The sequence below is a fragment of the Tachypleus tridentatus genome, chromosome 3 (assembly GCF_004210375.1).
Source record: "Tachypleus tridentatus isolate NWPU-2018 chromosome 3, ASM421037v1, whole genome shotgun sequence".
Lineage (NCBI taxonomy): Eukaryota > Metazoa > Arthropoda > Merostomata > Xiphosura > Limulidae > Tachypleus > Tachypleus tridentatus.
In genome coordinates, this window is record NC_134827.1 from 95,226,709 (window position 1) to 95,252,725 (window position 26,017).

Consider the following 26,017-nt stretch of genomic DNA (forward strand, 5'->3'; position numbering starts at 1 on the left):
ATATATTTATTTTAATATCGACGTTTGTTTCAGATAAATATATATATATTTAGAAATGCATGTAACTTACACTGTTAAATGTGTGTTGCGACATTCCCGCCTATTCACTAAATTTGTAGAAGATTCTGGAGTGTACGAATCAACAATATATGTTTAACGAGAGCACTAGCGTATCGTCAAGTATTGTTGCGCTAACTGAAATTTCTAGAACCTCATTTAACGTATATAAATTGACGCGCCAAGAGAGAGTATATGTTGTTGGTTTTTTACAGTTAGTATACTATAAACCTCAGAAGCCATAAACGAGAAACTAAAGATATCTTACCAAAAACGTTCATTGGTTTCGAACATTATAAATTTTTTAACTAAAAGGGATTAACATCGGAAGACATTATATAACATCAGCGGTGAAAAATTTGTGTGTGATCAGTGAACAGACATCTAGCTACCAGTTAAGTGAATTGTACCTATATAAATTCAAAATTAATTCGCTCATCGTAAATTGTCAATAAAATATTCAGTTCCAGACCAGCTAGAGTACTTAATGTTGTTGGTAAGTTTGTAAAACTTTTGTATATAAATGAGTATTTATAATAATCGTTATTATAAATTACATTATTGTTTGCATATTTGTGTTAAAGTAAATTGTGTACACCAATATTGTTGGCAAATACCATAAATTCCAAAGTTAAAGTTAAACTTTAACTCAGTTTTAGGCTATTTTAAATCGCAGTACGTAACATAATAAATTGGAGACTCGTCCCAGATAAATCAACACATTACAGTAATCCACTGACAATCAACTATAATATTAATTTCCTATTATAATAACCTTCATATCCGAAATACTTTTAACCCTATTCTATTATAGTAGCCTTCTACAACCATTAAACCACTATATTAACCTATAATATCATCTTATTAGTGACCACAATACTTACTATAGTACGATGAGACTAAATAACCAATGGATAACAAACCGCTAAATTAACATAATATCCATCCTTTCCAGAGGGTCGATGTTTACCAAACCGTTATATTAACATACTATCCATCCTTACCAGAGGGTCAATGTTTACCAAACCGTTATATTAACATACTATCCATCCTTACCAGGGAATTATCTGAACAGAGGGTCGATGTTTACCAAACCACTATATTAACATACTATCCATCCTTACCAGGGAATTACCTGAACAGAGGGTCGATGTTTAGCTGTTTTTAGCTGGTTTAAAAGTCCAAATCCTGGCTAAGATTTAGTTTGTTTTGAGTTTCGCGCAAAGCTACTCAAGGGATATCTGCGCTAGCTGTCCCTAATTTAGCATTGTAAGAATAGAAGGAATGCAGCTAGTCCTCACCATCCACTGCCAACTCTTGGGCTACTCATTTACTAACAAATAGTGGGATTGACCGTACATTATAACGCCCCATGGTTGAAAGGGCGAGCATGTTTGATTTGACGGGAATTTGAACCCGCGACCTTCGGATTACGAGTCGAGTGCCTTAACCACCTGGAGAAAGACTCGCAACTTTAATAATGCGTGTAATAATTTGTAGTGAATTTTCTTTTATTTCAAATAAAATTAAACTGTTTGTTAAGTGCTAAGCTGCATAATATATTAAATGTGCTGCCCCCAACACAGGTATCGAAACTCGGCTTTTAGTGTTAATAGCTTCCAGATAACTGTAATAAATAAATCAATAAATAAAATATATAATTCTGCTCACCGCTTAAGTTCCAATGATACCATTAAAAACAAAAATAGGCCTAACTAGTTGTACGTCGTTTAGTTTTAGATTGGTGTCTAAAGTTATTAAGAACTTCAACAAACCAGTCGTTGTTGTTGTTCAAATGTTTTACTTAAGATTCAGAATCGTCATAACAATCTAAAACGCTTCATAAATTTTGCAAAAAAAGCAATACGTGTATTTGAATGAAGGATAAAATCGTTAAAATATAACAAAGTTAACAGCACTGGTATCCTTAGAATAAATCATTGTTAACCTTTCAAGTTTCACGTGCGGTTATAATAGATAATAAACAAGAAACCTTATCATTTCGAAATCATAAACAAGAGGGAATGTTGAAAAGCCGCGACACTTGACATTATTTTTGGCAGGACTAGAGTAAATTAATCTATTAGGACATGAGTGTGGTAAAATATACTACTCGAAAGGGTTTGATCTCCTGATTCCAAAACTGTAATAACATATGAAATAGGTCAAGAGATGACGGAGGTATGCGTTAAAACTTTGCACTTAAAAATGCAAAGTCGTTTTACAAGCCGTTATGTGGCAGCTAAAACGAAGTACACTAAACACACAAATAACATTAGGTGACTTAAGCCACCGAAATTACTAAGATATTAATAATGAAATAATACACTGTTCTACGAATGATACTTTTTGATGCTGGGTGTACTTGAAACAAAAAGAACTAAAAACTAGAAAAACAAATTCAGCATTCAATGAAAAACGCACTACTTTTAGTGAGTTTACAAAGCGAGAAAATAGAGACATATATTTTGTATCTCTAAAACGTAAAATACGATGATATATTCTATAAGCCAAAACATACTAAATATAAATTTGTCACAACATTATAGATTTGAAGCATATGCTTATTTTCGATTAAAAATAATTCGTATTTTGAATACAAAAGTTATGAATTTGCTTGTGGACAAAATCCTACTTAAATAAGCACATGTACTTCAGTAAATGCATATCTTGTATTAAGTGACGTTAATTTTGTGAAACTTTTTTTTTGTATTCATTTTTAAACATCTCAATTCCCTTAAATTATATAAAATTGCCGCAATTAGGCTTAAAATTATTGTATAATATTTCACCCAAAACTTACCCTCGGCAGAGGGCGGTTCCGAAGGTTTAGAGCGGACCGTTACACTGGCAGGTTTACTGAGATCCGTTCCAGTTCTCCACACTTTCACGTCGAGGTAACCATCGCTTTCATCTACGTAATATTCAGGTTCTCCGAAGTAGAAAAGTGGAGCTAAAAAAAATGTTCTGTCATGAAATTTCTTCTTTGATAAAACAGTTAAAATGCTAGGAGAAAGTTTGTTGTTTTTAAGGGTTAGGAAAGAAACGAAATATAATCTTAAATATGATGACGTTATGTGTTTCAATACTAGCATGCCGTCCCTACGTACATTAACAGCTCCACTCTGTGACGGAATATGTAAACTCCTATGTTATTTTGCAAAATTTCGTGACTCAATATCGTTTGTGTTTTTAGTTTTTATTCAAATATCAGCCATACCGTCGTTATTGTCTGGAACGATGACGATTCTTGTTTCGTTTTGTTCTCCTACTTGGCCTCCCATTGGCAGAGAAAGTCGGATGTTAAATGATTCTTCCTCCTCGAATAGCGAATCGTCTATGATTACCACTCGGCAGAACTGCTGTTCCTGTCCCACTTTGAACCTGATCACGTTCTTGTGGTTCTCTGGTCGACTGATGAAATCGGAGAATGACTGGACGTTAGACGGAATAGTTCCGGTAGCCGTGTCTGGAAGGTTCACATTAACTTTTATTGTGTAATCCGGTCAATAAAATGAAAACACGTTTATTAAAATATTGTATACTATTTAGCTCAGAACACTAGGAATGGAAAAAGAGCAAGCAGTGGATCTGTGAATAATATGACGTTAAAATGAAGAGAAGGAAACTAGAATTTTCAGATGAACATTTTACACACACGTAGGTTAAAGACTAGGTCAGAGAGCCCAAGTATTAAGATACCAGCCGTCCCTAATTTTTAACTACTACGTCTGGATTCCTGGTTACCACTAGAATATGTTACTACAACGTTTTAACCCAACCGAATAAGAGGATTGTTACTTTTATAACGCACCACTGCTGAAAATGCTGAGTATGTCAAGTCTAGAACTCTGAACCCAGTGATTAAAAGTCCTATATTCTAACCACTAAGCCACACCCGATTTTCAAATAGCAATAAAAAGTATTATAAAAGAATACGTTCAAACAAGTATAAGACATTTTTTTATGATTTTTTCTGTGAGTTTTAATCAAATATCTTCCTATTTGATGATTGGATAAAATTAATGTTATTATTACAATGCCATTTAAATGCATAACGACCCATGGTAAAGTACTGGTATATAACAATATTTTCGAATTATAGTACTAATAGTAGTTCTTTCTTTATATCACAATTTCGTCTAAAGCTACACAATAAATTATCTGTGCTCTGCCCACCTTGGCATCCAGATTTTTATGGAACCAGTGTGACATATCTATCTTTGAAAAAGCAACGAAAGTTATACTGGTCTATAAAAAAAAAACTATGATAGAACAGCGTATTTTCCACAGAAGATATAACATAAGTCATTCTTTCTAATACACATTTACATTTTTTTTGGAGTTTTCCTACCTGATTCTGTGGAGCAGACAACCATCATTTCTTTTCTGAGATCACCTGTTCTCTTGATAGGAATCAGTACCTCTCCAACGTCTTCTCTTACGTGATACTCAGGTTCATAAAACTCTACTGTCGACACTGTTATACCAAAATATACAAGTTTTTTTTAATTTTTAAACTGCTATTGTAGGAAACACAACAAAATATAACCACGTGTTTACGAAACACAGGGTATATAGACAAGATATCCCAGAAAACCCTTCTTTCTTTAACTGGTATTGTAGGGTGTGTCTGTGTGTGTATGTGTTTTCTTATAGCAAAGCCACATCAGTCTATCTGCTGAGCCCATCGAGGGGAATCGAGCATGTGATTTTAGCGTTGTAAACCCGTAGACTTACCGCTGTACCAGCGGGGGACGTTACTTTAAGAAACACAACCTGATAAAACAACATGTGTTTATGATCCCAACTCACGGCACACGACCAAAGTATCCTAGAAAATCTTTCTTTAACTGGTATTGTAAGAAACACAAACTAATAAAATCACATGTGTCTACGATTCTCTGAAACCCACGTTATATGACCAAAATATCCTAGAAAATATTTCTTTCTTCAACATGATATAACTACATGTGTTTATGATTTACAAAATATACTAAAAAATCCTTCACTTTTAAATGTTATTTTAAGAAAAACGCCATAATATAATCAATTGCATATCTTCATTTATTTGTGATTCACTGCAACATGGATAACACAATTCAGAATGTGTTAACACTACAAGACACCTTGTGACCCCCATCAGACTACAACAAAAAATTAGACATAGATGACAGAACATAAACAATAGGCCTAGTCACTAAAAATAACTTCGACTTATCCTCAAGAGAGCTATGTAGTTGGACGTCTTGTACACTTTGCACAGTACAACAGCGTACACCAAGGCTCTTATAGGCCTTGATATGCTTTTCAGTGTAAAAAAAAATGTTGTCAAGATGAAGTAATTTACGACATCTATATTCTCAACCTGGGAAACTTTGACGTAGATTTGTAGGCCTGACTTTGATCTTCCGTTTGCAATGTCGAATAATTACTGGCATCTATCGCGATTGCTATTGCTGATTGGATGAGATGAGGATCTTTGGTGTCAAGACCGACTTTTATTCGTATATTTACTTGCATATATTGTCTAATTTGCTCGTAAATTCGTGAAAAATGAACAGAGAACTAGGTACTTGTGTAGCGCAGACCACGTTTATAAGAATAATATTTGCGTCCAATATGGCCGCAAATTGTTGCCTTGTTTACTTTGTTCACGTGACTGTATAACCTTTATAACAAAGCACAAGTAAAAGCCACTGCGAAAACAAAGATAATCGAGTAAAAAAAATCTTAAAGTGTAAATTTTTGGTGCTTCAGACCACAAATCTTGGGCTTAACCACACATTTACTCTCCACGGTCATTCCTTCTGGAATGGGTGTCTATTTAAAAACAATATTAAATAATAATGGTCGTATAGTGTGCGGAGATTTGTTTGTTTTTTTAATTCGCACAAAGCTATTCGAGGGCTATCTGCGTTAGTCGTCCCTAATTTAGCAGTGTAAAACTACAGAGAAGGCAGCTAGTCATCACCACCCACCGCCAACTCTTGGGCTACTCTTTTACCAATGAATAATGGGATTGACCGTCAAATTATAACGCCCTCACGGCTGAAAGGGCGAATGGAGAAGAGCAAACAACTACCGACATTAAACGGCCACTATTAATTCAGATGTGCCCCGTTAACGCAAGTAATTAACTTTTTGTCATAAGCCACTATGGTAGAATAGCTAGATAGAAACCATTCATCAGTCCATGAAGTACCGTTCGTTGATATTAGGGTGGGTAACAAATATCCTAGTCCTATTTTGCCTTTTGGGATACTTTAGGATCCTCCGACTATTACAAATGTTCACAATTCTCGGACTGTGGATACACCTGGATTTGGTGACAATCCTTGCAGACGTTTTTGTTGGACGTTCTACTAGCCAAGACGAAATATAACAATATTTCTCTAACGGTCTTAATTAACTATTTGAGAAGTTTAACAATCACAGCTAGTGATATCAGAAGGGATAATCACTACTGTTTGAAACAAGTGATACCTTCTAGTTGTCTTCATTACAGACCAGATGACCATACAAGGTAGTGTTTTCGCGGAAAATAGAACTCCTGGTCAATTGGCCTGAGTCACAAAACCGTCTTGAAGCTAAGGGCATAATCAGTCTCCAGTGGCCATACATGGATCCCGTCGAACACGTGAGATTCTTACTTCATAGTTTCCGGTGTAAATGTTCCAAAACAAAACTTTGAATTCTTAGTCAGGAGTGGGGTACAATCCCACAGGTCCAGTTTTCAGATATTGTATACAGGAAAGTTACCCGGGTTTCCGCCCTGAACGTTGCAAAGGTCAAATCGACTAAATAATAATGGTAATACATACACTTTCATATTTGTATTTGAAATGACATTCTTTCTATAGTGGACATTTTACCTCACCTCTTTATTTATTGGTAGGCTGCACATATTTTAATTTAATTTTTACGTTCTCAGTGAGTTCTCCAATTTCTAATCTACGATTTACCAATGGTCACCATCTTCTAAACAAACTGTTTCCTCGTGCATTTAATAAACCTTAACAAGTCTTTACATGTAATACTATCCAAGTATTTTGAAGGATAACACAAACACACACACAGCTTTAAAACCTATTTTAAAATATACACTACCTATAAGTGAAACTGAAGCTAAAAAAGGGTACAATATATAAAACAAACCAAGTAGTCAATTAACATACCGACTGTTTTAATTTGGAGTTTTTTTTACTATCAAAGCTTCTGTTAAAATAATGGGTGTTTCAAATAGTTTTGCATCACAACTGTGGTCCCAGAAATCTTAAAAGTTGCTCTAACTTGCACTCGTCTTTCATTAGCAAAATATTGTTTTTGTCAGATTTGATTTACGTGATCTTTAATCTATTAAATAGGATAAAACGTACAAGCGTCAACAAACTTACTTAGAGTTAATTTCTATGTTGCATATATCACCATCTTACTCACCAAACCATGAACTTCTACAAATGAAAATAGCCAAATAAGTCACTGACGGCTACTCGGTGTTAAAACTTTATATTAAGTGAATTTGTTCGTTAGAAAAATTACCAGATACGAATGGTCAGAAATTCGCAATAATTATTCGTTGAAGAGAGTGCACAAAGTGCTTATAACACGTGCTTTTACACGTGGAGTAAATTTCAGTAGAAGATTTTAAATTAAATTTCTCACCGTCCTCTTTATCCAGGATGGTAACTATAGCCTTATCAGGATATTCTATGGCTGCCATCACAGGTTCTTCTAACGATATCTCGAACGTTTCACTGTCTTCAAATAAACTGTCGTTCAGAATTCGAAGTCTCCAATAAGCCTCCGTCTGTCCAGGGCTGAACTGGACTTGTTTGGCGTAATGTTTACCGAAGTCTTCGCCCTCGTTGGCTGTGATGTTTTTTGTCTTCATACCTAAGGCATAAAACATTTGACACTATTGCTCAAGGATAGGCAATTTTAAAACTAAACATTTGAATATTTCAATTATTATACGAAAACAATATTCAAAATGTATAGACCTATCTAAAAATAAACAGATTAAAGATTTTAACACAACTTTACTCAATGAAGACAGACTTTCGTCATGACGAGAAACCCACTTGAAGTAAAAATGTATCTCAATACAGTTGGTATGGGTATTAAAACTTTCATTAAAATAAAGTAGAGAACAACGTTTCGACCTGAGATTAAGATGACCTAAGAAGGTCAAACTTTGTTCTATACTTTATTTTAGTTAAAGTTTTAATACCCATACCAGCTGTATTAAGAATACAAAAACAGACCTTATTAGGTTACATTTCTTAACCACTCTTCAACTTGAATATTCTACTTGACAGCCATGAACTTAAAAATATTCCGTCTCTCAGAGCCATCATATGCGTGTAACCACAAACATGTTCCGAGACACAACGTTTCTTCGTTTTTGGTAGCTGCTTCCGTGTTTCCAGAAGCAAGAATATATGTTTCACGGAGTAAAAGTGACATATACTAAAGTTTTCGGGAAACATTTCGCTACAGGTCAAGGCAGGAGAGACTTCGTTAGCGTGAGTTTACTATGTAATTTTGCAAGATGGCGACTTCAACAGAAGATGGAATGATTAGACGTTCTACTACAGATGATAATTTCTGAAGTACGTTGACAAACCATATCTGTTTGGCACTAAAAACAAGGCAATCATAAGTACAGCAATAACATGATAATTTGTTTAAGACGTGTGACCAGAATGATGAAGTGATACTTGAATGTGAAGTCGTTTTAAGACGTGTGATAAGAATGAATAAGTGTTACTTGAAAACATTTTCAGACATTATTTACTAACAATGTTTGAAAAGAAAATGAAACGTGTCAGGGAAAATTTTTTTTTTTCAGGATGCTGCCCTCTTCTCAAACGGCCCAGCATGGCTAAGCGTGTTAAGGCGTTCGACTCGTAATCCGAGGGTCACGGGTTCGAATCCCGGTCGTACCAAACATGCTCGCCCTTCAGTCGTGAGGGCATTATAATGTGACGGTCAATCCCACTATTCGTTGGTAAAAGAGTAGCCCAAGAGTTGGTGGTGGGTGGTGATGACTAGCTGCCCTCCCTCTAGTTTTACACTGCTAAATTAGGGACGGCTACGCAGATAGCCCTCGTGTAGCTTTGTGCGAAATTAAAAACAAAACAAACCCTCTTCTCAACTGGAATACTCCACTTTTCAACTATTATATTCTGTTTAGTTTTACCATCTTTATTCAAAGCAACAACAGCAGTAAATAAATACAGTAATAAGCATGTCACTTAGAATTATCTAAAACATGGTCGTGCCAGCAGGAGACGAAACAGAAAGTTAACATCCCATCAAAGAATTTGTGTTTTCTTATAGCAAAGCCACATCGGGCTATCTTCTGAGTTCACCGAGGGGAATCTAACCCATCAAAGAAAGAAAGTCTTTATCGTAATAATAATTTAGGAGTAAAATGAGTCTATCAGGTTTTCATTGTTTGTTTGTTTTGGAATTTCACTCAAAGTTACTCGAGGTCTATCTGCGCTAGCCGTCCCTAATTTAGCAGTGTAAGGCGTTCAACTGTAATTTGAGAGTCGCGGGTTCGAATCCCTGTCGCACCAAACATGCTCGCCCTTTAAGCTGTGGGGGCATTATAATGTAATGGTCAATCCCACTATTCGTTGGTAAAAGAGTAGCTCAAGAGTTGGCGGTGATGACTAGCTGCCTTGCCTCTAGTCTTACACTGCTGAATTATGGTCGGCTAGCGTTGATAGCTCTCGTGTAGCTTTGCGCGAAATTCAAAACAAACACACAAACAAAACTTTCAGGTTTTATTGAGTAGGTTTCTCTGTGTTTTAGAAAAGCAGAATCTCAGTAATTCGATTGAATGTCATATGGAATCCTTACGCTTGAGTTTCCTACCGTATACGTCGTTTATACTTTCTTATAAACAAAATATACTGAAATTTAACCCTTATGATATAATCCACCATTAAGTTAATGAAAAACAAGACGCGGAAAATGGCATTAATTAATTTAAGTATATTTAATGCAAAATGAAATAGTTGGTGTGTGGTAGCTAATCGTTTTAAAGTTTACATAAGAACAAAAATACTGCTTGATGTATTGCAGCTACCCAACAAGAAAAAATAGTGTAATGAATCTCTCAAGGTTGACCGCAGCTGTTGGAAAACGTTAAACAGTTACAACGAGGACACGAACAAAACTGAAAGTGATAATAACAGTGCTTGGTTAAACACACAATATTCGTCCATTCGTTAGATAATAACTTACAAAGTTCAACATAATTCGTAGAACTAGAAATATGAATCGGTTTCAAAATATAATCGCTTCGAAGAATAAAGACACACTTAATAATTTTATCAGTATTTCTTTTACTCCGACACGTGTATATAATTTGATCCATGCTTGTAGAAAACCCTAAATTTAACATTCTAGCACAGAACGAACAGTAGTCCTGGTCTAAAAGTGTTAAAGTTTGCGTCTATTTCACCTGTTTCCGGTTAAAATACTATAGGGGAACAATATTCAACCCCATGTGGTTAGTGTTGCGTTTTCTTCTCGCATGAAATCAGTTTAAGTTCTTGATATTTTGTTGTTGTTTCTTAATTAACTATATTTTAATCTGTTGTCAGTTGTGTAAAAATTCAGTAACTCAAAATTCTACTTTGAATATAATAGCTGGAGAGGACTTTTCAATTTAACATTGCTAACCCTACATTTTTCGCTTATTTTGAAATTGTAATTTTCAACCTGAACGACATATTATGCGTATGTCGGCTAAGTAACCAGGTCAAAACATTTTAAAGTTCATGCACTGTTGTTTCTAATTCTAAACAACTGACCACAGGAAATCCACTTACTACCACCCGCAGCCATAATATCTTTGTTCGGCTATTTTGAACCGAATAACGGAAATAAATGTCACTTATATAACAAACCCATTGGCAAAAGCATAAAATGTATTCAGCGGCTTCACGTCTCGAACCTCGGAACATTCGATCAATAACCTAATGCTGTGATGCTATCCAATAGGCCACCTCTAGCTTCTAGCCGGTCTGTTATAATCACACATTGAATGTTTTCTGAAGACGGCTGGTATGGGTATTAGGACTTTAATCAAGATAAATTAGAGATCAATGTTTTGACCTTCTGATGTCATCTTCAGGTCAATAAAGAAAGAGTTTACAAACTCTTTGGTAACCTGAAGATGACATGAAGATGACGTTTTTACTTCAAGTTGGTTTCTCGACATCAAGACGTACATTAAATGTTTCTCAGTTACTCAGATAGCTACAAAAACTCGACCCAAATTCACAAGACGCGTTAATTCAAACTAGTATCAAAAACTACTTCCTTTAGTAGCCAATGAATAAGATACGAAGCAAATTTTGCATCCCGGTTGGGATAAAAAAAGCTGAGCAGTAAGCATAAGTTAGTGAATAAAGACACATCAAGAAACACAAATTTCAATGTGAAACTGTGGTGTCTGTCCGAGCGTTCGCCTGTCTCGCGTTTACGGCGGCGGGTTCTCGCGCTGCGTTTGAAAAGCAGTGCACGCAGGCAAATCTCAACATTCACTTTTGAAAGTACGTTAGAACAGGTATGAATAATGTTGATGCTAAATTTCATTTATAAAGCAGAATATTCTATACTAAATTGTTATTAATTAATTACACTATCATTCATCTTTCAAAGTATGACGTAACGTAAATAATAACAATGTAGATTTGCTGTATGTTATTGTTGAGGGGTGGTTAGCATGATGGAAATGCTCAACAATTACTTTTCACAGTGGGTGGTTTAAGTAGCTCACAGCTTTGGTTCTGAGTGAAGTCAGTAGTGTAACACAATTAGACTTTTTAAATCCATGAAATAATTTAAATTGATTGATTAACTTGGAAGTTTTTCCGTCACTGGGGACGGGTACTTTTGCTTTTATGTTATACTTCACCAGAGAATACGTTTGTTAGTAAATAAGGTATAAAATATAATGGTATTTATTACACTAATTCAAAGATAGTTATGATAAACATTTCAACTTCAATCATAATATATCAAGATAAACGTAATATATAATTCAATGAATATTTGTTAAATCATAAATATATGTTAATACGTACTAACGAAAGACGTCTCTCCTAAATAGCCTCTTCTGTATAGTTTGATATTCAAGTATTTTTCCGTCTCGTTGACTTCGTAAGAGTCGTATTCCAGGGATATCCACGCCCAGTTAAGTTGGAACTTTTGATTCGAAAGTTCATTTTTCCCTGTAAAAAAAAATAAAAAATAAAACTTCACGAAATTTTCGAAAATGTCTAGGTTTGTCTGCTTAATGTTACACACTGGGCTATCTGTTATCCGCCCACAGCGAATCTCAAAACCCGATTTATAGCGTTATAAGCCATCAGACTTGCCACCGAGAAGGGGAACTTTAGCATCGTCAAGTCTATTAACGTATCAAGGGACGGCCTTTAATGTTGCGTTAGTCAATTACCATCAAGTGTTTACAAACAGTTATGAAAAGTCACTTTTCTAATAAAACAGGAAAATACAATTAAATTATATTTGTGTGTTGAACACAAGCTACACAATGGACTATATGAGTTGTGCCTGACGCGGGAATCTAACTTCGAATTTCAGCGTTATAACTGCTCGAAATTACTGGTAATCTACAGTGAGACAAGACAAAAGTAAACAAGCACTTCAAGACATGTTTTGTAATTTTTATAAAATATCTAAAATAAAATTAACATTAATTTAATGATGGAAACTTGTGAGAAGAAACAGCTCAAAAATACCTTTAATAAATTGTTAGCTGTGTAAACTACTCAGAAATTTATCTGTTGAGCATGGTTATTATTGAATCTTGTGCAAAGCTACAAGAGGGCTATCTGTGTTAGCCGTCCCTAATTCAGTAGCAATAGACTAGAGGAAAGGCTGGCAGTCATGACCACCAACTCTTAGGCTACACTTTACAACATTACCACGGTTCGAACCCACGACCAGCAGATTGCTTGTCAAGCACTCTAACTACCTGGTTCATTCGTTTTGAAAAGTATAATTAAAATAGTTAATAAAGTTTGCCTTCGAAATAGTCCCCCCCGCTAGTACAGCGATATGTCTACGGACATACAACACTAAAATCAGGGGTTCGATTCCCCTCGGTGAGCTCAGCAGATAGCCTGATGTGGCTTTGGAACAAGAAAACACACAAACACACACGCTTTCCAAATAATTTTTGGGATATTTTTCATAAATAAAAATTATCTTAGGTCAGTGAGATATGGATAACTAATTTAATTTATTCTAATACTTAACAAATACAAAAAGAAATTAGGCCGGTATTGTTGTTTTGTTAGTTTATAAACTTTTTATTTTTTTATCACAGCCCATGCTAAAATTTAACAAGGGTTAATGTTATATATTTTTTTGTTTTTGTTTTTAATTTCGCGCAAAGCTACACGAGGGCTATTTGCGCTAGCCGTCCCTAATTTAGCAGTATAAGACTAGAGGGAAGGCAGCTAGTTATCACCACCCACCGCCAACTCTTGGGCTACTCTTTTACCAACGAATAGTGGGATTGAGTGATATATTATAAAGGCCACCGTAGCTGAAAGGGCGAGCATGTTTGATGTGACGGAGATTCGAACCCGCCACCCGCAGATTACGAATCGCACGCCTTAACCGACCTGGCCATCCCGGGCCGAGGATGTTTTATCTTTGTTTTAGTGCAATAATGTTCTTGAACTTACCACTGACCACCAGGGGCATGACTCATGCATTTTAACAAACGAATCGATAACTGATTTTCACCATGAACCTAACTGTATGATAAAACATGCATTCTTGGACATTCTTTGTAGAGTACTTTCGACTAGCAGCCATTTCTTTACGAATATTAATCGCTAAATATTGATTATTGTTTCTATTTAAACTGTAGCAAGGGTTCGTTATCAAAAATAAATTATAATGTATATTGAATTACAGCGTGATTTGGAGTTCACTAGTTTATACGATCATTTTGAGTTAATAAGTCCAGTTTTGGTTGCAATGAGAAATAAATATATGTCTAGTTACTGACCACTGAACTTGAAAAGAGATTTCAGTAATGATTATCATTTTTGTCTACGAACAAAAAAAAATTCCATCTTTAATTGACCGTTGTACAGATTCAGCATAAATGACTTGACAAAGAGTGACCTAAATAACGATATTATACGTTATATTACGTTTTATTTGTAAAAGTTGCGAAATCTCAAAAAAAGTTAGCGTGTATAGTTTCTCTTGCTGCTCAAACATGATTCACACTCTTGGACTATACGAGTAACAGCCAACTCCTTTTATTTGATCAGCTAAGAGTTGGCGGAGTGTACTTTTAACTTGCTGCCTTCTACCTTGTATGTCTGTTTAAAATTAGGGATGATAATGTATTTGTATTTTGAATTGATGTAAAGGATAATAAGACTACCTGTACCCTGTCGTCTTTCATCCATACATTATATATCCTTCCATCCACCATCCACAGCATCTGTATCCTGCCATCCATGCTATTTGTATCCTGCCATCCATCATACATGCTCTCCATACCCTACCATCCATGCTATCTATACCCTACCATCCATCATCCATGCTATCTATAGCCTATCATCCAGCATCCATGCTATCTATACCCTACCATCCATCATCCATGCTATCTATAGCCTATCATCCATCATCCATGCTATCTATACCCTACCATCCATCATCCATGCTATCTATACCCTACCATCCATCATCCATGCTATATATACCCTATGATCCATCATCCATGCCATCTATATCCTATCATCCATTGTACATATCTACTCTTTTCACGCATTACATACTTGATACAGTACTAATTAAACTTGGACCCCAAACGTCATCTCGAAATCAAGAAAAACGGCATCACAAAGTCATAAAGAATTCAATCCCTAAATTTAATACAGCGTCAAACCCACTTTAAAATAAAACTACAAATACTTCTGGTGCTTATGGAAGCCTAAACGTGGAGTAACTTTAATTCCTTCTTTAAAACCCACTTTAAAATAAAACTACAAATACTTCAGGTGCTTATGGAAGAAAAAACGTGGAGTAACTTTAATTCCTTCTTTAAAACTCACTTTAAAAGAAAACTACAAATACTTCAGGTGCTTATAGAAGACTAAACGTGGAGTAACTTTAATTCCTTCTTTAAAACTCACTTTAAAATAAAACTACAAATACTTCAGGTGCTTATGGAAGCCTAAACGTGGAGTAACTTTAATTCCTTCTTTAAAACCCACTTTAAAATAAAACTACAAATACTTCAGGTGCTTATGGAAGAAAAAACGTGGAGTAACTTTAATTCCTTCTTTAAAACCCACTTTAAAATAAAACTACAAATACTTCAGGTGCTTATGGAAGCCTAAACGTGAAGTAACTTTAATTCCTTCTTTAAAACCTACTTTAAAATAAAACTACAAATACTTCAGGTGCTTATGGAAGACTACACATTGAGTAACTTTAATTCCTTCTTTAAAACCCACTTTAAAATAAAACTACAAATACTTCAGGTGCTTATGGAAGCCTAAACGTGGAGTAATTTTAATTCCTTCTTTAAAACCCACTTTAAAATAAAACTACAAATACTTCAGGTGCTTATGGAAGCCTAAACGTGGAGTAACTTTAATTCTTTCTTTAAAACCTACTTTAAAATAAAACTACAAATACTTCAGGTGCTAATGGAAGAAAAAACGTGGAGTAACTTCAATTCCTTCTTTAAAACCTACTTTAAAATAAAACTACAAATACTTCAGGTGCTTATGGAAGACTAAACGTGGAGTAACTTTAATTCCTTCTTTAAAACCCACTTTAAAATAAAACTACAAATACTTCAGGTGCTTATGGAAGCCTAAACGTGGAGTAACTTTAATTCCTTCTTTAAAACCCACTTTAAAATAAAACTACAAATACTTCAGGTGCTTATAGAAGACTAAACGTGAAATAACGTTAATTCCTTCTTTAAAACCTACTTTAAAATAAAACTACAAATACTTCAGGTGCTTATGGAAGACTAAACATTGAGTAACTTTAACTCCTTCTTTAAAACCCACTTTAAAATAAAACTACAAATACTTCAGGTGCTTGTGGAAGCCTAAACGTGGAGTAACTTTAATTCCTTCTTTAAAACCCACTTTAAAATAAAACTACAAATACTTCAGGTGCTTATGGAAGCCTAAACGTGGAGTAACTTTAATTCCTTCTTTAAAACCCACTTTAAAATAAAACTACAAATACTTCAGGTGCTTATGGAAGCCTAAACGTGGAGTAACTTTAATTCTTTCTTTAAAACCTACTTTAAAATAAAACTACAAATACTTCAGGTGCTAATGGAAGAAAAAACGTGGAGTAACTTTAATTCCTTCTTTAAAACCTACTTTAAAATAAAACTACAAATACTTCAGGTGCTTATAGAAGACTAAACGTGGAGTAACTTTAATTCCTTCTTTAAAACTCACTTTAAAATAAAACTACAAATACTTCAGGTGCTTATGGAAGCCTAAACGTGGAGTAACTTTAATTCCTTCTTTAAAACCCACTTTAAAATAAAACTACAAATACTTCAGGTGCTTATGGAAGCCTAAACGTGGAGTAATTTTAATTCCTTCTTTAAAACCCACTTTAAAATAAAACTACAAATACTTCAGGTGCTTATGGAAGCCTAAACGTGGAGTAACTTTAATTCTTTCTTTAAAACCTACTTTAAAATAAAACTACAAATACTTCAGGTGCTAATGGAAGAAAAAACGTGGAGTAACTTCAATTCCTTCTTTAAAACCTACTTTAAAATAAAACTACAAATACTTCAGGTGCTTATGGAAGACTAAACGTGGAGTAACTTTAATTCCTTCTTTAAAACCCACTTTAAAATAAAACTACAAATACTTCAGGTGCTTATGGAAGCCTAAACGTGGAGTAACTTTAATTCCTTCTTTAAAACCCACTTTAAAATAAAACTACAAATACTTCAGGTGCTTATAGAAGACTAAACGTGAAATAACTTTAATTCCTTCTTTAAAACCTACTTTAAAATAAAACTACAAATACTTCAGGTGCTTATGGAAGACTAAACATTGAGTAACTTTAATTCCTTCTTTAAAACCCACTTTAAAATAAAACTACAAATACTTCAGGTGCTTATGGAAGCCTAAACGTGGAGTAACTTTAATTCCTTCTTTAAAACCCACTTTAAAATAAAACTACAAATACTTCAGGTGCTTATGGAAGCCTAAACGTGGAGTAACTTTAATTCCTTCTTTAAAACCCACTTTAAAATAAAACTACAAATACTTCAGGTGCTTATGGAAGCCTAAACGTGGAGTAACTTTAATTCTTTCTTTAAAACCTACTTTAAAATAAAACTACAAATACTTCAGGTGCTAATGGAAGAAAAAACGTGGAGTAACTTTAATTCCTTCTTTAAAACCCACTTTAAAATAAAACTACAAATACTTCAGGTGCTTATGGAAGACTAAACGTGGAGTAACTTTAATTCTTTCTTTAAAACCTACTTTAAAATAAAACTAAAATTACTTCAGGTGCTAATGGAAGAAAAAACGTGGAGTAACTTCAATTCCTTCTTTAAAACCTACTTTAAAATAAAACTACAAATACTTCAGGTGCTAATGGAAGAAAAAACGTGGAGTAACTTTAATTCTTTCTTTAAAACCTACTTTAAAATAAAACTACAAATACTTCAGGTGCTAATGGAAGAAAAAACGTGGAGTAACTTTAATTCCTTCTTTAAAACCTACTTTAAAATAAAACTACAAATACTTCAGGTGCTTATGGAAGCCTAAACGTGGAGTAACTTTAATTCCTTCTTTAAAACCCACTTTAAAATAAAACTACAAATACTTCAGGTGCTTATGGAAGCCTAAACGTGGAGTAACTTTAATTCCTTCTTTAAAACCCACTTTAAAATAAAACTACAAATACTTCAGGTGCTTATGGAAGCCCAAACGTGGAGTAACTTTAATTCTTTCTTTAAAACCTACTTTAAAATAAAACTACAAATACTTCAGGTGCTAATGGAAGCCTAAACGTGGAGTAACTTTAATTCTTTCTTTAAAACCTACTTTAAAATAAAACTACAAATACTTCAGGTGCTAATGGAAGAAAAAACGTGGAGTAACTTTAATTCCTTCTTTAAAACCCACTTTAAAATAAAACTACAAATACTTCAGGTGCTTATGGAAGCCTAAACGTGGAGTAACTTTAATTCTTTCTTTAAAACCTACTTTAAAATAAAACTACAAATACTTCAGGTGCTAATGGAAGAAAAAACGTGGAGTAACTTTAATTCCTTCTTTAAAACCCACTTTAAAATAAAACTACAAATACTTCAGGTGCTTATGGAAGACTAAACGTGGAGTAACTTTAATTCTTTCTTTAAAACCTACTTTAAAATAAAACTACAAATACTTCAGGTGCTAATGGAAGAAAAAACGTGGAGTAACTTTAATTCCTTCTTTAAAACCTACTTTAAAATAAAACTACAAATACTTCAGGTGCTAATGGAAGAAAAAACGTGGAGTAACTTTAATTCTTTCTTTAAAACCTACTTTAAAATAAAACTACAAATACTTCAGGTGCTAATGGAAGAAAAAACGTGGAGTAACTTTAATTCCTTCTTTAAAACCTACTTTAAAATAAAACTACAAATACTTCAGGTGCTTATGGAAGCCTAAACGTGGAGTAACTTTAATTCCTTCTTTAAAACCCACTTTAAAATAAAACTACAAATACTTCAGGTGCTTATGGAAGCCTAAACGTGGAGTAACTTTAATTCCTTCTTTAAAACCCACTTTAAAATAAAACTACAAATACTTCAGGTGCTTATGGAAGCCTAAACGTGGAGTAACTTTAATTCTTTCTTTAAAACCTACTTTAAAATAAAACTACAAATACTTCAGGTGCTAATGGAAGAAAAAACGTGGAGTAACTTTAATTCCTTCTTTAAAACCTACTTTAAAATAAAACTACAAATACTTCAGGTGCTTATAGAAGACTAAACGTGGAGTAACTTTAATTCCTTCTTTAAAACCCACTTTAAAATAAAACTACAAATACTTCAGGTGCTAATGGAAGAAAAACGTGGAGTAACTTTAATTCCTTCTTTAAAACCCACTTTAAAATAAAACTACAAATACTTCAGGTGCTTATGGAAGCCTAAACGTGGAGTAACTTTAATTCTTTCTTTAAAACCTACTTTAAAATAAAACTACAAATACTTCAGGTGCTAATGGAAGAAAAAACGTGGAGTAACTTTAATTCCTTCTTTAAAACCCACTTTAAAATAAAACTACAAATACTTCAGGTGCTTATGGAAGCCTAAACGTGGAGTAACTTTAATTCTTTCTTTAAAACCTACTTTAAAATAAAACTACAAATACTTCAGGTGCTAATGGAAGAAAAAACGTGGAGTAACTTTAATTCCTTCTTTAAAACCCACTTTAAAATAAAACTACAAATACTTCAGGTGCTTATGGAAGACTAAACGTGGAGTAACTTTAATTCTTTCTTTAAAACCTACTTTAAAATAAAACTACAAATACTTCAGGTGCTAATGGAAGAAAAAACGTGGAGTAACTTTAATTCCTTCTTTAAAACCTACTTTAAAATAAAACTACAAATACTTCAGGTGCTTATGGAAGACTAAACGTGGAGTAACTTTAATTCCTTCTTTAAAACCTACTTTAAAATAAAACTACAAATACTTCAGGTGCTTATGGAAGACTAAACGTGGAGTAACTTTAATTCCTTCTTTAAAACCTACTTTAAAATAAAACTACAAATACTTCAGGTGCTTATGGAAGACTAAACGTGGAGTAACTTTAATTCCTTCTTTAAAACCTACTTTAAAATAAAACTACAAATACTTCAGGTGCTTATAGAAGACTAAACGTGGAGTAACTTTAATTCCTTCTTTAAAACCCACTTTAAAATAAAACTACAAATACTTCAGGTGCTAATGGAAGAAAAAACGTGGAGTAACTTTAATTCCTTCTTTAAAACCTACTTTAAAATAAAACTACAAATACTTCAGGTGCTAATGGAAGAAAAAACGTGGAGTAACTTTAATTCTTTCTTTAAAACCTACTTTAAAATAAAACTACAAATACTTCAGGTGCTAATGGAAGAAAAAACGTGGAGTAACTTTAATTCCTTCTTTAAAACCTACTTTAAAATAAAACTACAAATACTTCAGGTGCTTATGGAAGCCTAAACGTGGAGTAACTTTAATTCCTTCTTTAAAACCCACTTTAAAATAAAACTACAAATACTTCAGGTGCTTATGGAAGCCTAAACGTGGAGTAACTTTAATTCCTTCTTTAAAACCCACTTTAAAATAAAACTACAAATACTTCAGGTGCTTATGGAAGCCTAAACGTGGAGTAACTTTAATTCCTTCTTTAAAACCTACTTTAAAATAAAACTACAAATACTTCAGGTGCTAATGGAAGCCTAAACGTGGAGTAACTTTAATTCTTTCTTTAAAACCTACTTTAAAATAAAACTACAAATACTTCAGGTGCTAATGGAAGAAAAAACGTGGAGTAACTTTAATTCCTTCTTTAAAACCCACTTTAAAATAAAACTACAAATACTTCAGGTGCTTATGGAAGCCTAAACGTGGAGTAACTTTAATTCTTTCTTTAAAACCTACTTTAAAATAAAACTACAAATACTTCAGGTGCTAATGGAAGAAAAAACGTGGAGTAACTTTAATTCCTTCTTTAAAACCCACTTTAAAATAAAACTACAAATACTTCAGGTGCTTATGGAAGACTAAACGTGGAGTAACTTTAATTCTTTCTTTAAAACCTACTTTAAAATAAAACTACAAATACTTCAGGTGCTAATGGAAGAAAAACGTGGAGTAACTTCAATTCCTTCTTTAAAACCTACTTTAAAATAAAACTACAAATACTTCAGGTGCTAATGGAAGAAAAAACGTGGAGTAACTTTAATTCTTTCTTTAAAACCTACTTTAAAATAAAACTACAAATACTTCAGGTGCTAATGGAAGAAAAAACGTGGAGTAACTTTAATTCCTTCTTTAAAACCTACTTTAAAATAAAACTACAAATACTTCAGGTGCTTATGGAAGCCTAAACGTGGAGTAACTTTAATTCCTTCTTTAAAACCCACTTTAAAATAAAACTACAAATACTTCAGGTGCTTATGGAAGCCTAAACGTGGAGTAACTTTAATTCCTTCTTTAAAACCCACTTTAAAATAAAACTACAAATACTTCAGGTGCTTATGGAAGCCTAAACGTGGAGTAACTTTAATTCTTTCTTTAAAACCTACTTTAAAATAAAACTACAAATACTTCAGGTGCTAATGGAAGAAAAACGTGGAGTAACTTTAATTCCTTCTTTAAAACCTACTTTAAAATAAAACTACAAATACTTCAGGTGCTTATGGAAGACTAAACGTGGAGTAACTTTAATTCCTTCTTTAAAACCCACTTTAAAATAAAACTACAAATACTTCAGGTGCTAATGGAAGAAAAAACGTGGAGTAACTTTAATTCCTTCTTTAAAACCCACTTTAAAATAAAACTACAAATACTTCAGGTGCTTATGGAAGCCTAAACGTGGAGTAACTTTAATTCTTTCTTTAAAACCTACTTTAAAATAAAACTACAAATACTTCAGGTGCTAATGGAAGAAAAACGTGGAGTAACTTTAATTCCTTCTTTAAAACCCACTTTAAAATAAAACTACAAATACTTCAGGTGCTTATGGAAGCCTAAACGTGGAGTAACTTTAATTCTTTCTTTAAAACCTACTTTAAAATAAAACTACAAATACTTCAGGTGCTAATGGAAGAAAAAACGTGGAGTAACTTTAATTCCTTCTTTAAAACCCACTTTAAAATAAAACTACAAATACTTCAGGTGCTTATGGAAGACTAAACGTGGAGTAACTTTAATTCTTTCTTTAAAACCTACTTTAAAATAAAACTACAAATACTTCAGGTGCTAATGGAAGAAAAAACGTGGAGTAACTTTAATTCCTTCTTTAAAACCTACTTTAAAATAAAACTACAAATACTTCAGGTGCTTATGGAAGACTAAACGTGGAGTAACTTTAATTCCTTCTTTAAAACCTACTTTAAAATAAAACTACAAATACTTCAGGTGCTTATGGAAGACTAAACGTGGAGTAACTTTAATTCCTTCTTTAAAACCTACTTTAAAATAAAACTACAAATACTTCAGGTGCTTATGGAAGACTAAACGTGGAGTAACTTTAATTCCTTCTTTAAAACCTACTTTAAAATAAAACTACAAATACTTCAGGTGCTTATGGAAGACTAAACGTGGAGTAACTTTAATTCCTTCTTTAAAACCCACTTTAAAATAAAACTACAAATACTTCAGGTGCTAATGGAAGAAAAACGTGGAGTAACTTTAATTCTTTCTTTAAAACCTACTTTAAAATAAAACTACAAATACTTCAGGTGCTAATGGAAGAAAAAACGTGGAGTAACTTTAATTCCTTCTTTAAAACCTACTTTAAAATAAAACTACAAATACTTCAGGTGCTTATGGAAGACTAAACGTGGAGTAACTTTAATTCCTTCTTTAAAACCTACTTTAAAATAAAACTACAAATACTTCAGGTGCTTATGGAAGACTAAACGTGGAGTAACTTTAATTCCTTCTTTAAAACCTACTTTAAAATAAAACTACAAATACTTCAGGTGCTTATGGAAGACTAAACGTGGAGTAACTTTAATTCCTTCTTTAAAACCCACTTTAAAATAAAACTACAAATACTTCAGGTGCTAATGGAAGAAAAACGTGGAGTAACTTTAATTCCTTCTTTAAAACCTACTTTAAAATAAAACTACAAATACTTCAGGTGCTAATGGAAGAAAAAACGTGGAGTAACTTTAATTCCTTCTTTAAAACCCACTTTAAAATAAAACTACAAATACTTCAGGTGCTTATGGAAGACTAAACGTGGAGTAACTTTAATTCCTTCTTTAAAACCTACTTTAAAATAAAACTACAAATACTTCAGGTGCTTATGGAAGACTAAACGTGGAGTAACTTTAATTCCTTCTTTAAAACCTACTTTAAAATAAAACTACAAATACTTCAGGTGCTTATGGAAGACTAAACGTGGAGTAACTTTAATTCCTTCTTTAAAACCCACTTTAAAATAAAACTACAAATACTTCAGGTGCTTATGGAAGCCTAAACGTGGAGTAACTTTAATTCCTTCTTTAAAACCTACTTTAAAATAAAACTACAAATACTTCAGGTGCTTATGGAAGCCTAAACGTGGAGTAACTTTAATTCCTTCTTTAAAACCTACTTTAAAATAAAACTACAAATACTTCAGGTGCTTATGGAAGCCTAAACGTGGAGTAACTTTAATTCCTTCTTTAAAACCTACTTTAAAATAAAACTACAAATACTTCAGGTGCTAATGGAAGAAAAACGTGGAGTAACTTTAATTCCTTCTTTAAAACCTACTTTAAAATAAAACTACAAATACTTCAGGTGCTAATGGAAGAAAAAACGTGGAGTAACTTTAATTCCTTCTTTAAAACCTACTTTAAAATAAAACTACAAATACTTCAGGTGCTAATGGAAGAAAAAACGTGGAGTAACTTTAATTCCTTCTTTAAAACCCACTTTAAAATAAAACTACAAATACTTCAGGTGCTTATGGAAGCCTAAACGTGGAGTAACTTTAATTCCTTCTTTAAAACCTACTTTAAAATAAAACTACAAATACTTCAGGTGCTAATGGAAGCCTAAACGTGGAGTAACTTTAATTCCTTCTTTAAAACCTACTTTAAAATAAAACTACAAATACTTCAGGTGCTAATGGAAGAAAAACGTGGAGTAACTTTAATTCCTTCTTTAAAACCCACTTTAAAATAAAACTACAAATACTTCAGGTGCTTATGGAAGCCTAAACGTGAAGTAACTTTAATTCCTTCTTTAAAACCTACTTTAAAATAAAACTACAAATACTTCAGGTGCTAATGGAAGAAAAAACGTGGAGTAACTTTAATTCCTTCTTTAAAACCTACTTTAAAATAAAACTACAAATACTTCAGGTGCTTATGGAAGAAAAAACGTGGAGTAACTTTAATTCCTTCTTTAAAACCTACTTTAAAATAAAACTACAAATACTTCAGGTGCTAATGGAAGAAAAACGTGGAGTAACTTTAATTCCTTCTTTAAAACCTACTTTAAAATAAAACTACAAATACTTCAGGTGCTTATGGAAGCCTAAACGTGGAGTAACTTTAATTCCTTCTTTAAAACCCACTTTAAAATAAAACTACAAATACTTCAGGTGCTTATGGAAGCCTAAACGTGGAGTAACTTTAATTCCTTCTTTAAAACCCACTTTAAAATAAAACTACAAATACTTCAGGTGCTTATGGAAGCCTAAACGTGGAGTAACTTTAATTCTTTCTTTAAAACCTACTTTAAAATAAAACTACAAATACTTCAGGTGCTAATGGAAGAAAAAACGTGGAGTAACTTTAATTCCTTCTTTAAAACCTACTTTAAAATAAAACTACAAATACTTCAGGTGCTTATGGAAGACTAAACGTGGAGTAACTTTAATTCCTTCTTTAAAACCCACTTTAAAATAAAACTACAAATACTTCAGGTGCTAATGGAAGAAAAACGTGGAGTAACTTTAATTCCTTCTTTAAAACCCACTTTAAAATAAAACTACAAATACTTCAGGTGCTTATGGAAGCCTAAACGTGGAGTAACTTTAATTCTTTCTTTAAAACCTACTTTAAAATAAAACTACAAATACTTCAGGTGCTAATGGAAGAAAAAACGTGGAGTAACTTTAATTCCTTCTTTAAAACCCACTTTAAAATAAAACTACAAATACTTCAGGTGCTTATGGAAGCCTAAACGTGGAGTAACTTTAATTCTTTCTTTAAAACCTACTTTAAAATAAAACTACAAATACTTCAGGTGCTAATGGAAGAAAAACGTGGAGTAACTTTAATTCCTTCTTTAAAACCCACTTTAAAATAAAACTACAAATACTTCAGGTGCTTATGGAAGACTAAACGTGGAGTAACTTTAATTCCTTCTTTAAAACCCACTTTAAAATAAAACTACAAATACTTCAGGTGCTAATGGAAGAAAAACGTGGAGTAACTTTAATTCCTTCTTTAAAACCTACTTTAAAATAAAACTACAAATACTTCAGGTGCTTATGGAAGACTAAACGTGGAGTAACTTTAATTCCTTCTTTAAAACCTACTTTAAAATAAAACTACAAATACTTCAGGTGCTTATGGAAGACTAAACGTGGAGTAACTTTAATTCCTTCTTTAAAACCTACTTTAAAATAAAACTACAAATACTTCAGGTGCTTATGGAAGACTAAACGTGGAGTAACTTCAATTCCTTCTTTAAAACCTACTTTAAAATAAAACTACAAATACTTCAGGTGCTTATGGAAGACTAAACGTGGAGTAACTTTAATTCCTTCTTTAAAACCCACTTTAAAATAAAACTACAAATACTTCAGGTGCTAATGGAAGAAAAAACGTGGAGTAACTTTAATTCCTTCTTTAAAACCTACTTTAAAATAAAACTACAAATACTTCAGGTGCTAATGGAAGAAAAAACGTGGAGTAACTTTAATTCCTTCTTTAAAACCTACTTTAAAATAAAACTACAAATACTTCAGGTGCTTATGGAAGACTAAACGTGGAGTAACTTTAATTCCTTCTTTAAAACCTACTTTAAAATAAAACTACAAATACTTCAGGTGCTTATGGAAGACTAAACGTGGAGTAACTTTAATTCCTTCTTTAAAACCTACTTTAAAATAAAACTACAAATACTTCAGGTGCTTATGGAAGACTAAACGTGGAGTAACTTTAATTCCTT

The 26,017-nt window shown here is 33.0% G+C and overlaps 1 protein-coding gene across 1 annotated transcript in view; it reads right to left on the reverse strand.

Annotated features, from left to right (window-relative positions):
- Positions 1-26,017, reverse strand: part of LOC143247507 (extracellular matrix protein 3-like) — a 121,882-nt gene that overhangs the window by 1,071 nt on the left and 94,794 nt on the right. Inside the window, exons 3-7 of the mRNA XM_076495750.1 lie at positions 12,168-12,314; positions 7,723-7,953; positions 4,412-4,537; positions 3,278-3,526; positions 2,861-3,010 (exon numbers count right to left, since the gene is read on the reverse strand). Coding sequence (XP_076351865.1) covers positions 2,861-3,010; positions 3,278-3,526; positions 4,412-4,537; positions 7,723-7,953; positions 12,168-12,314 — 903 coding nt within the window. The remainder of the gene's footprint in view (positions 1-2,860; positions 3,011-3,277; positions 3,527-4,411; positions 4,538-7,722; positions 7,954-12,167; positions 12,315-26,017) is intronic.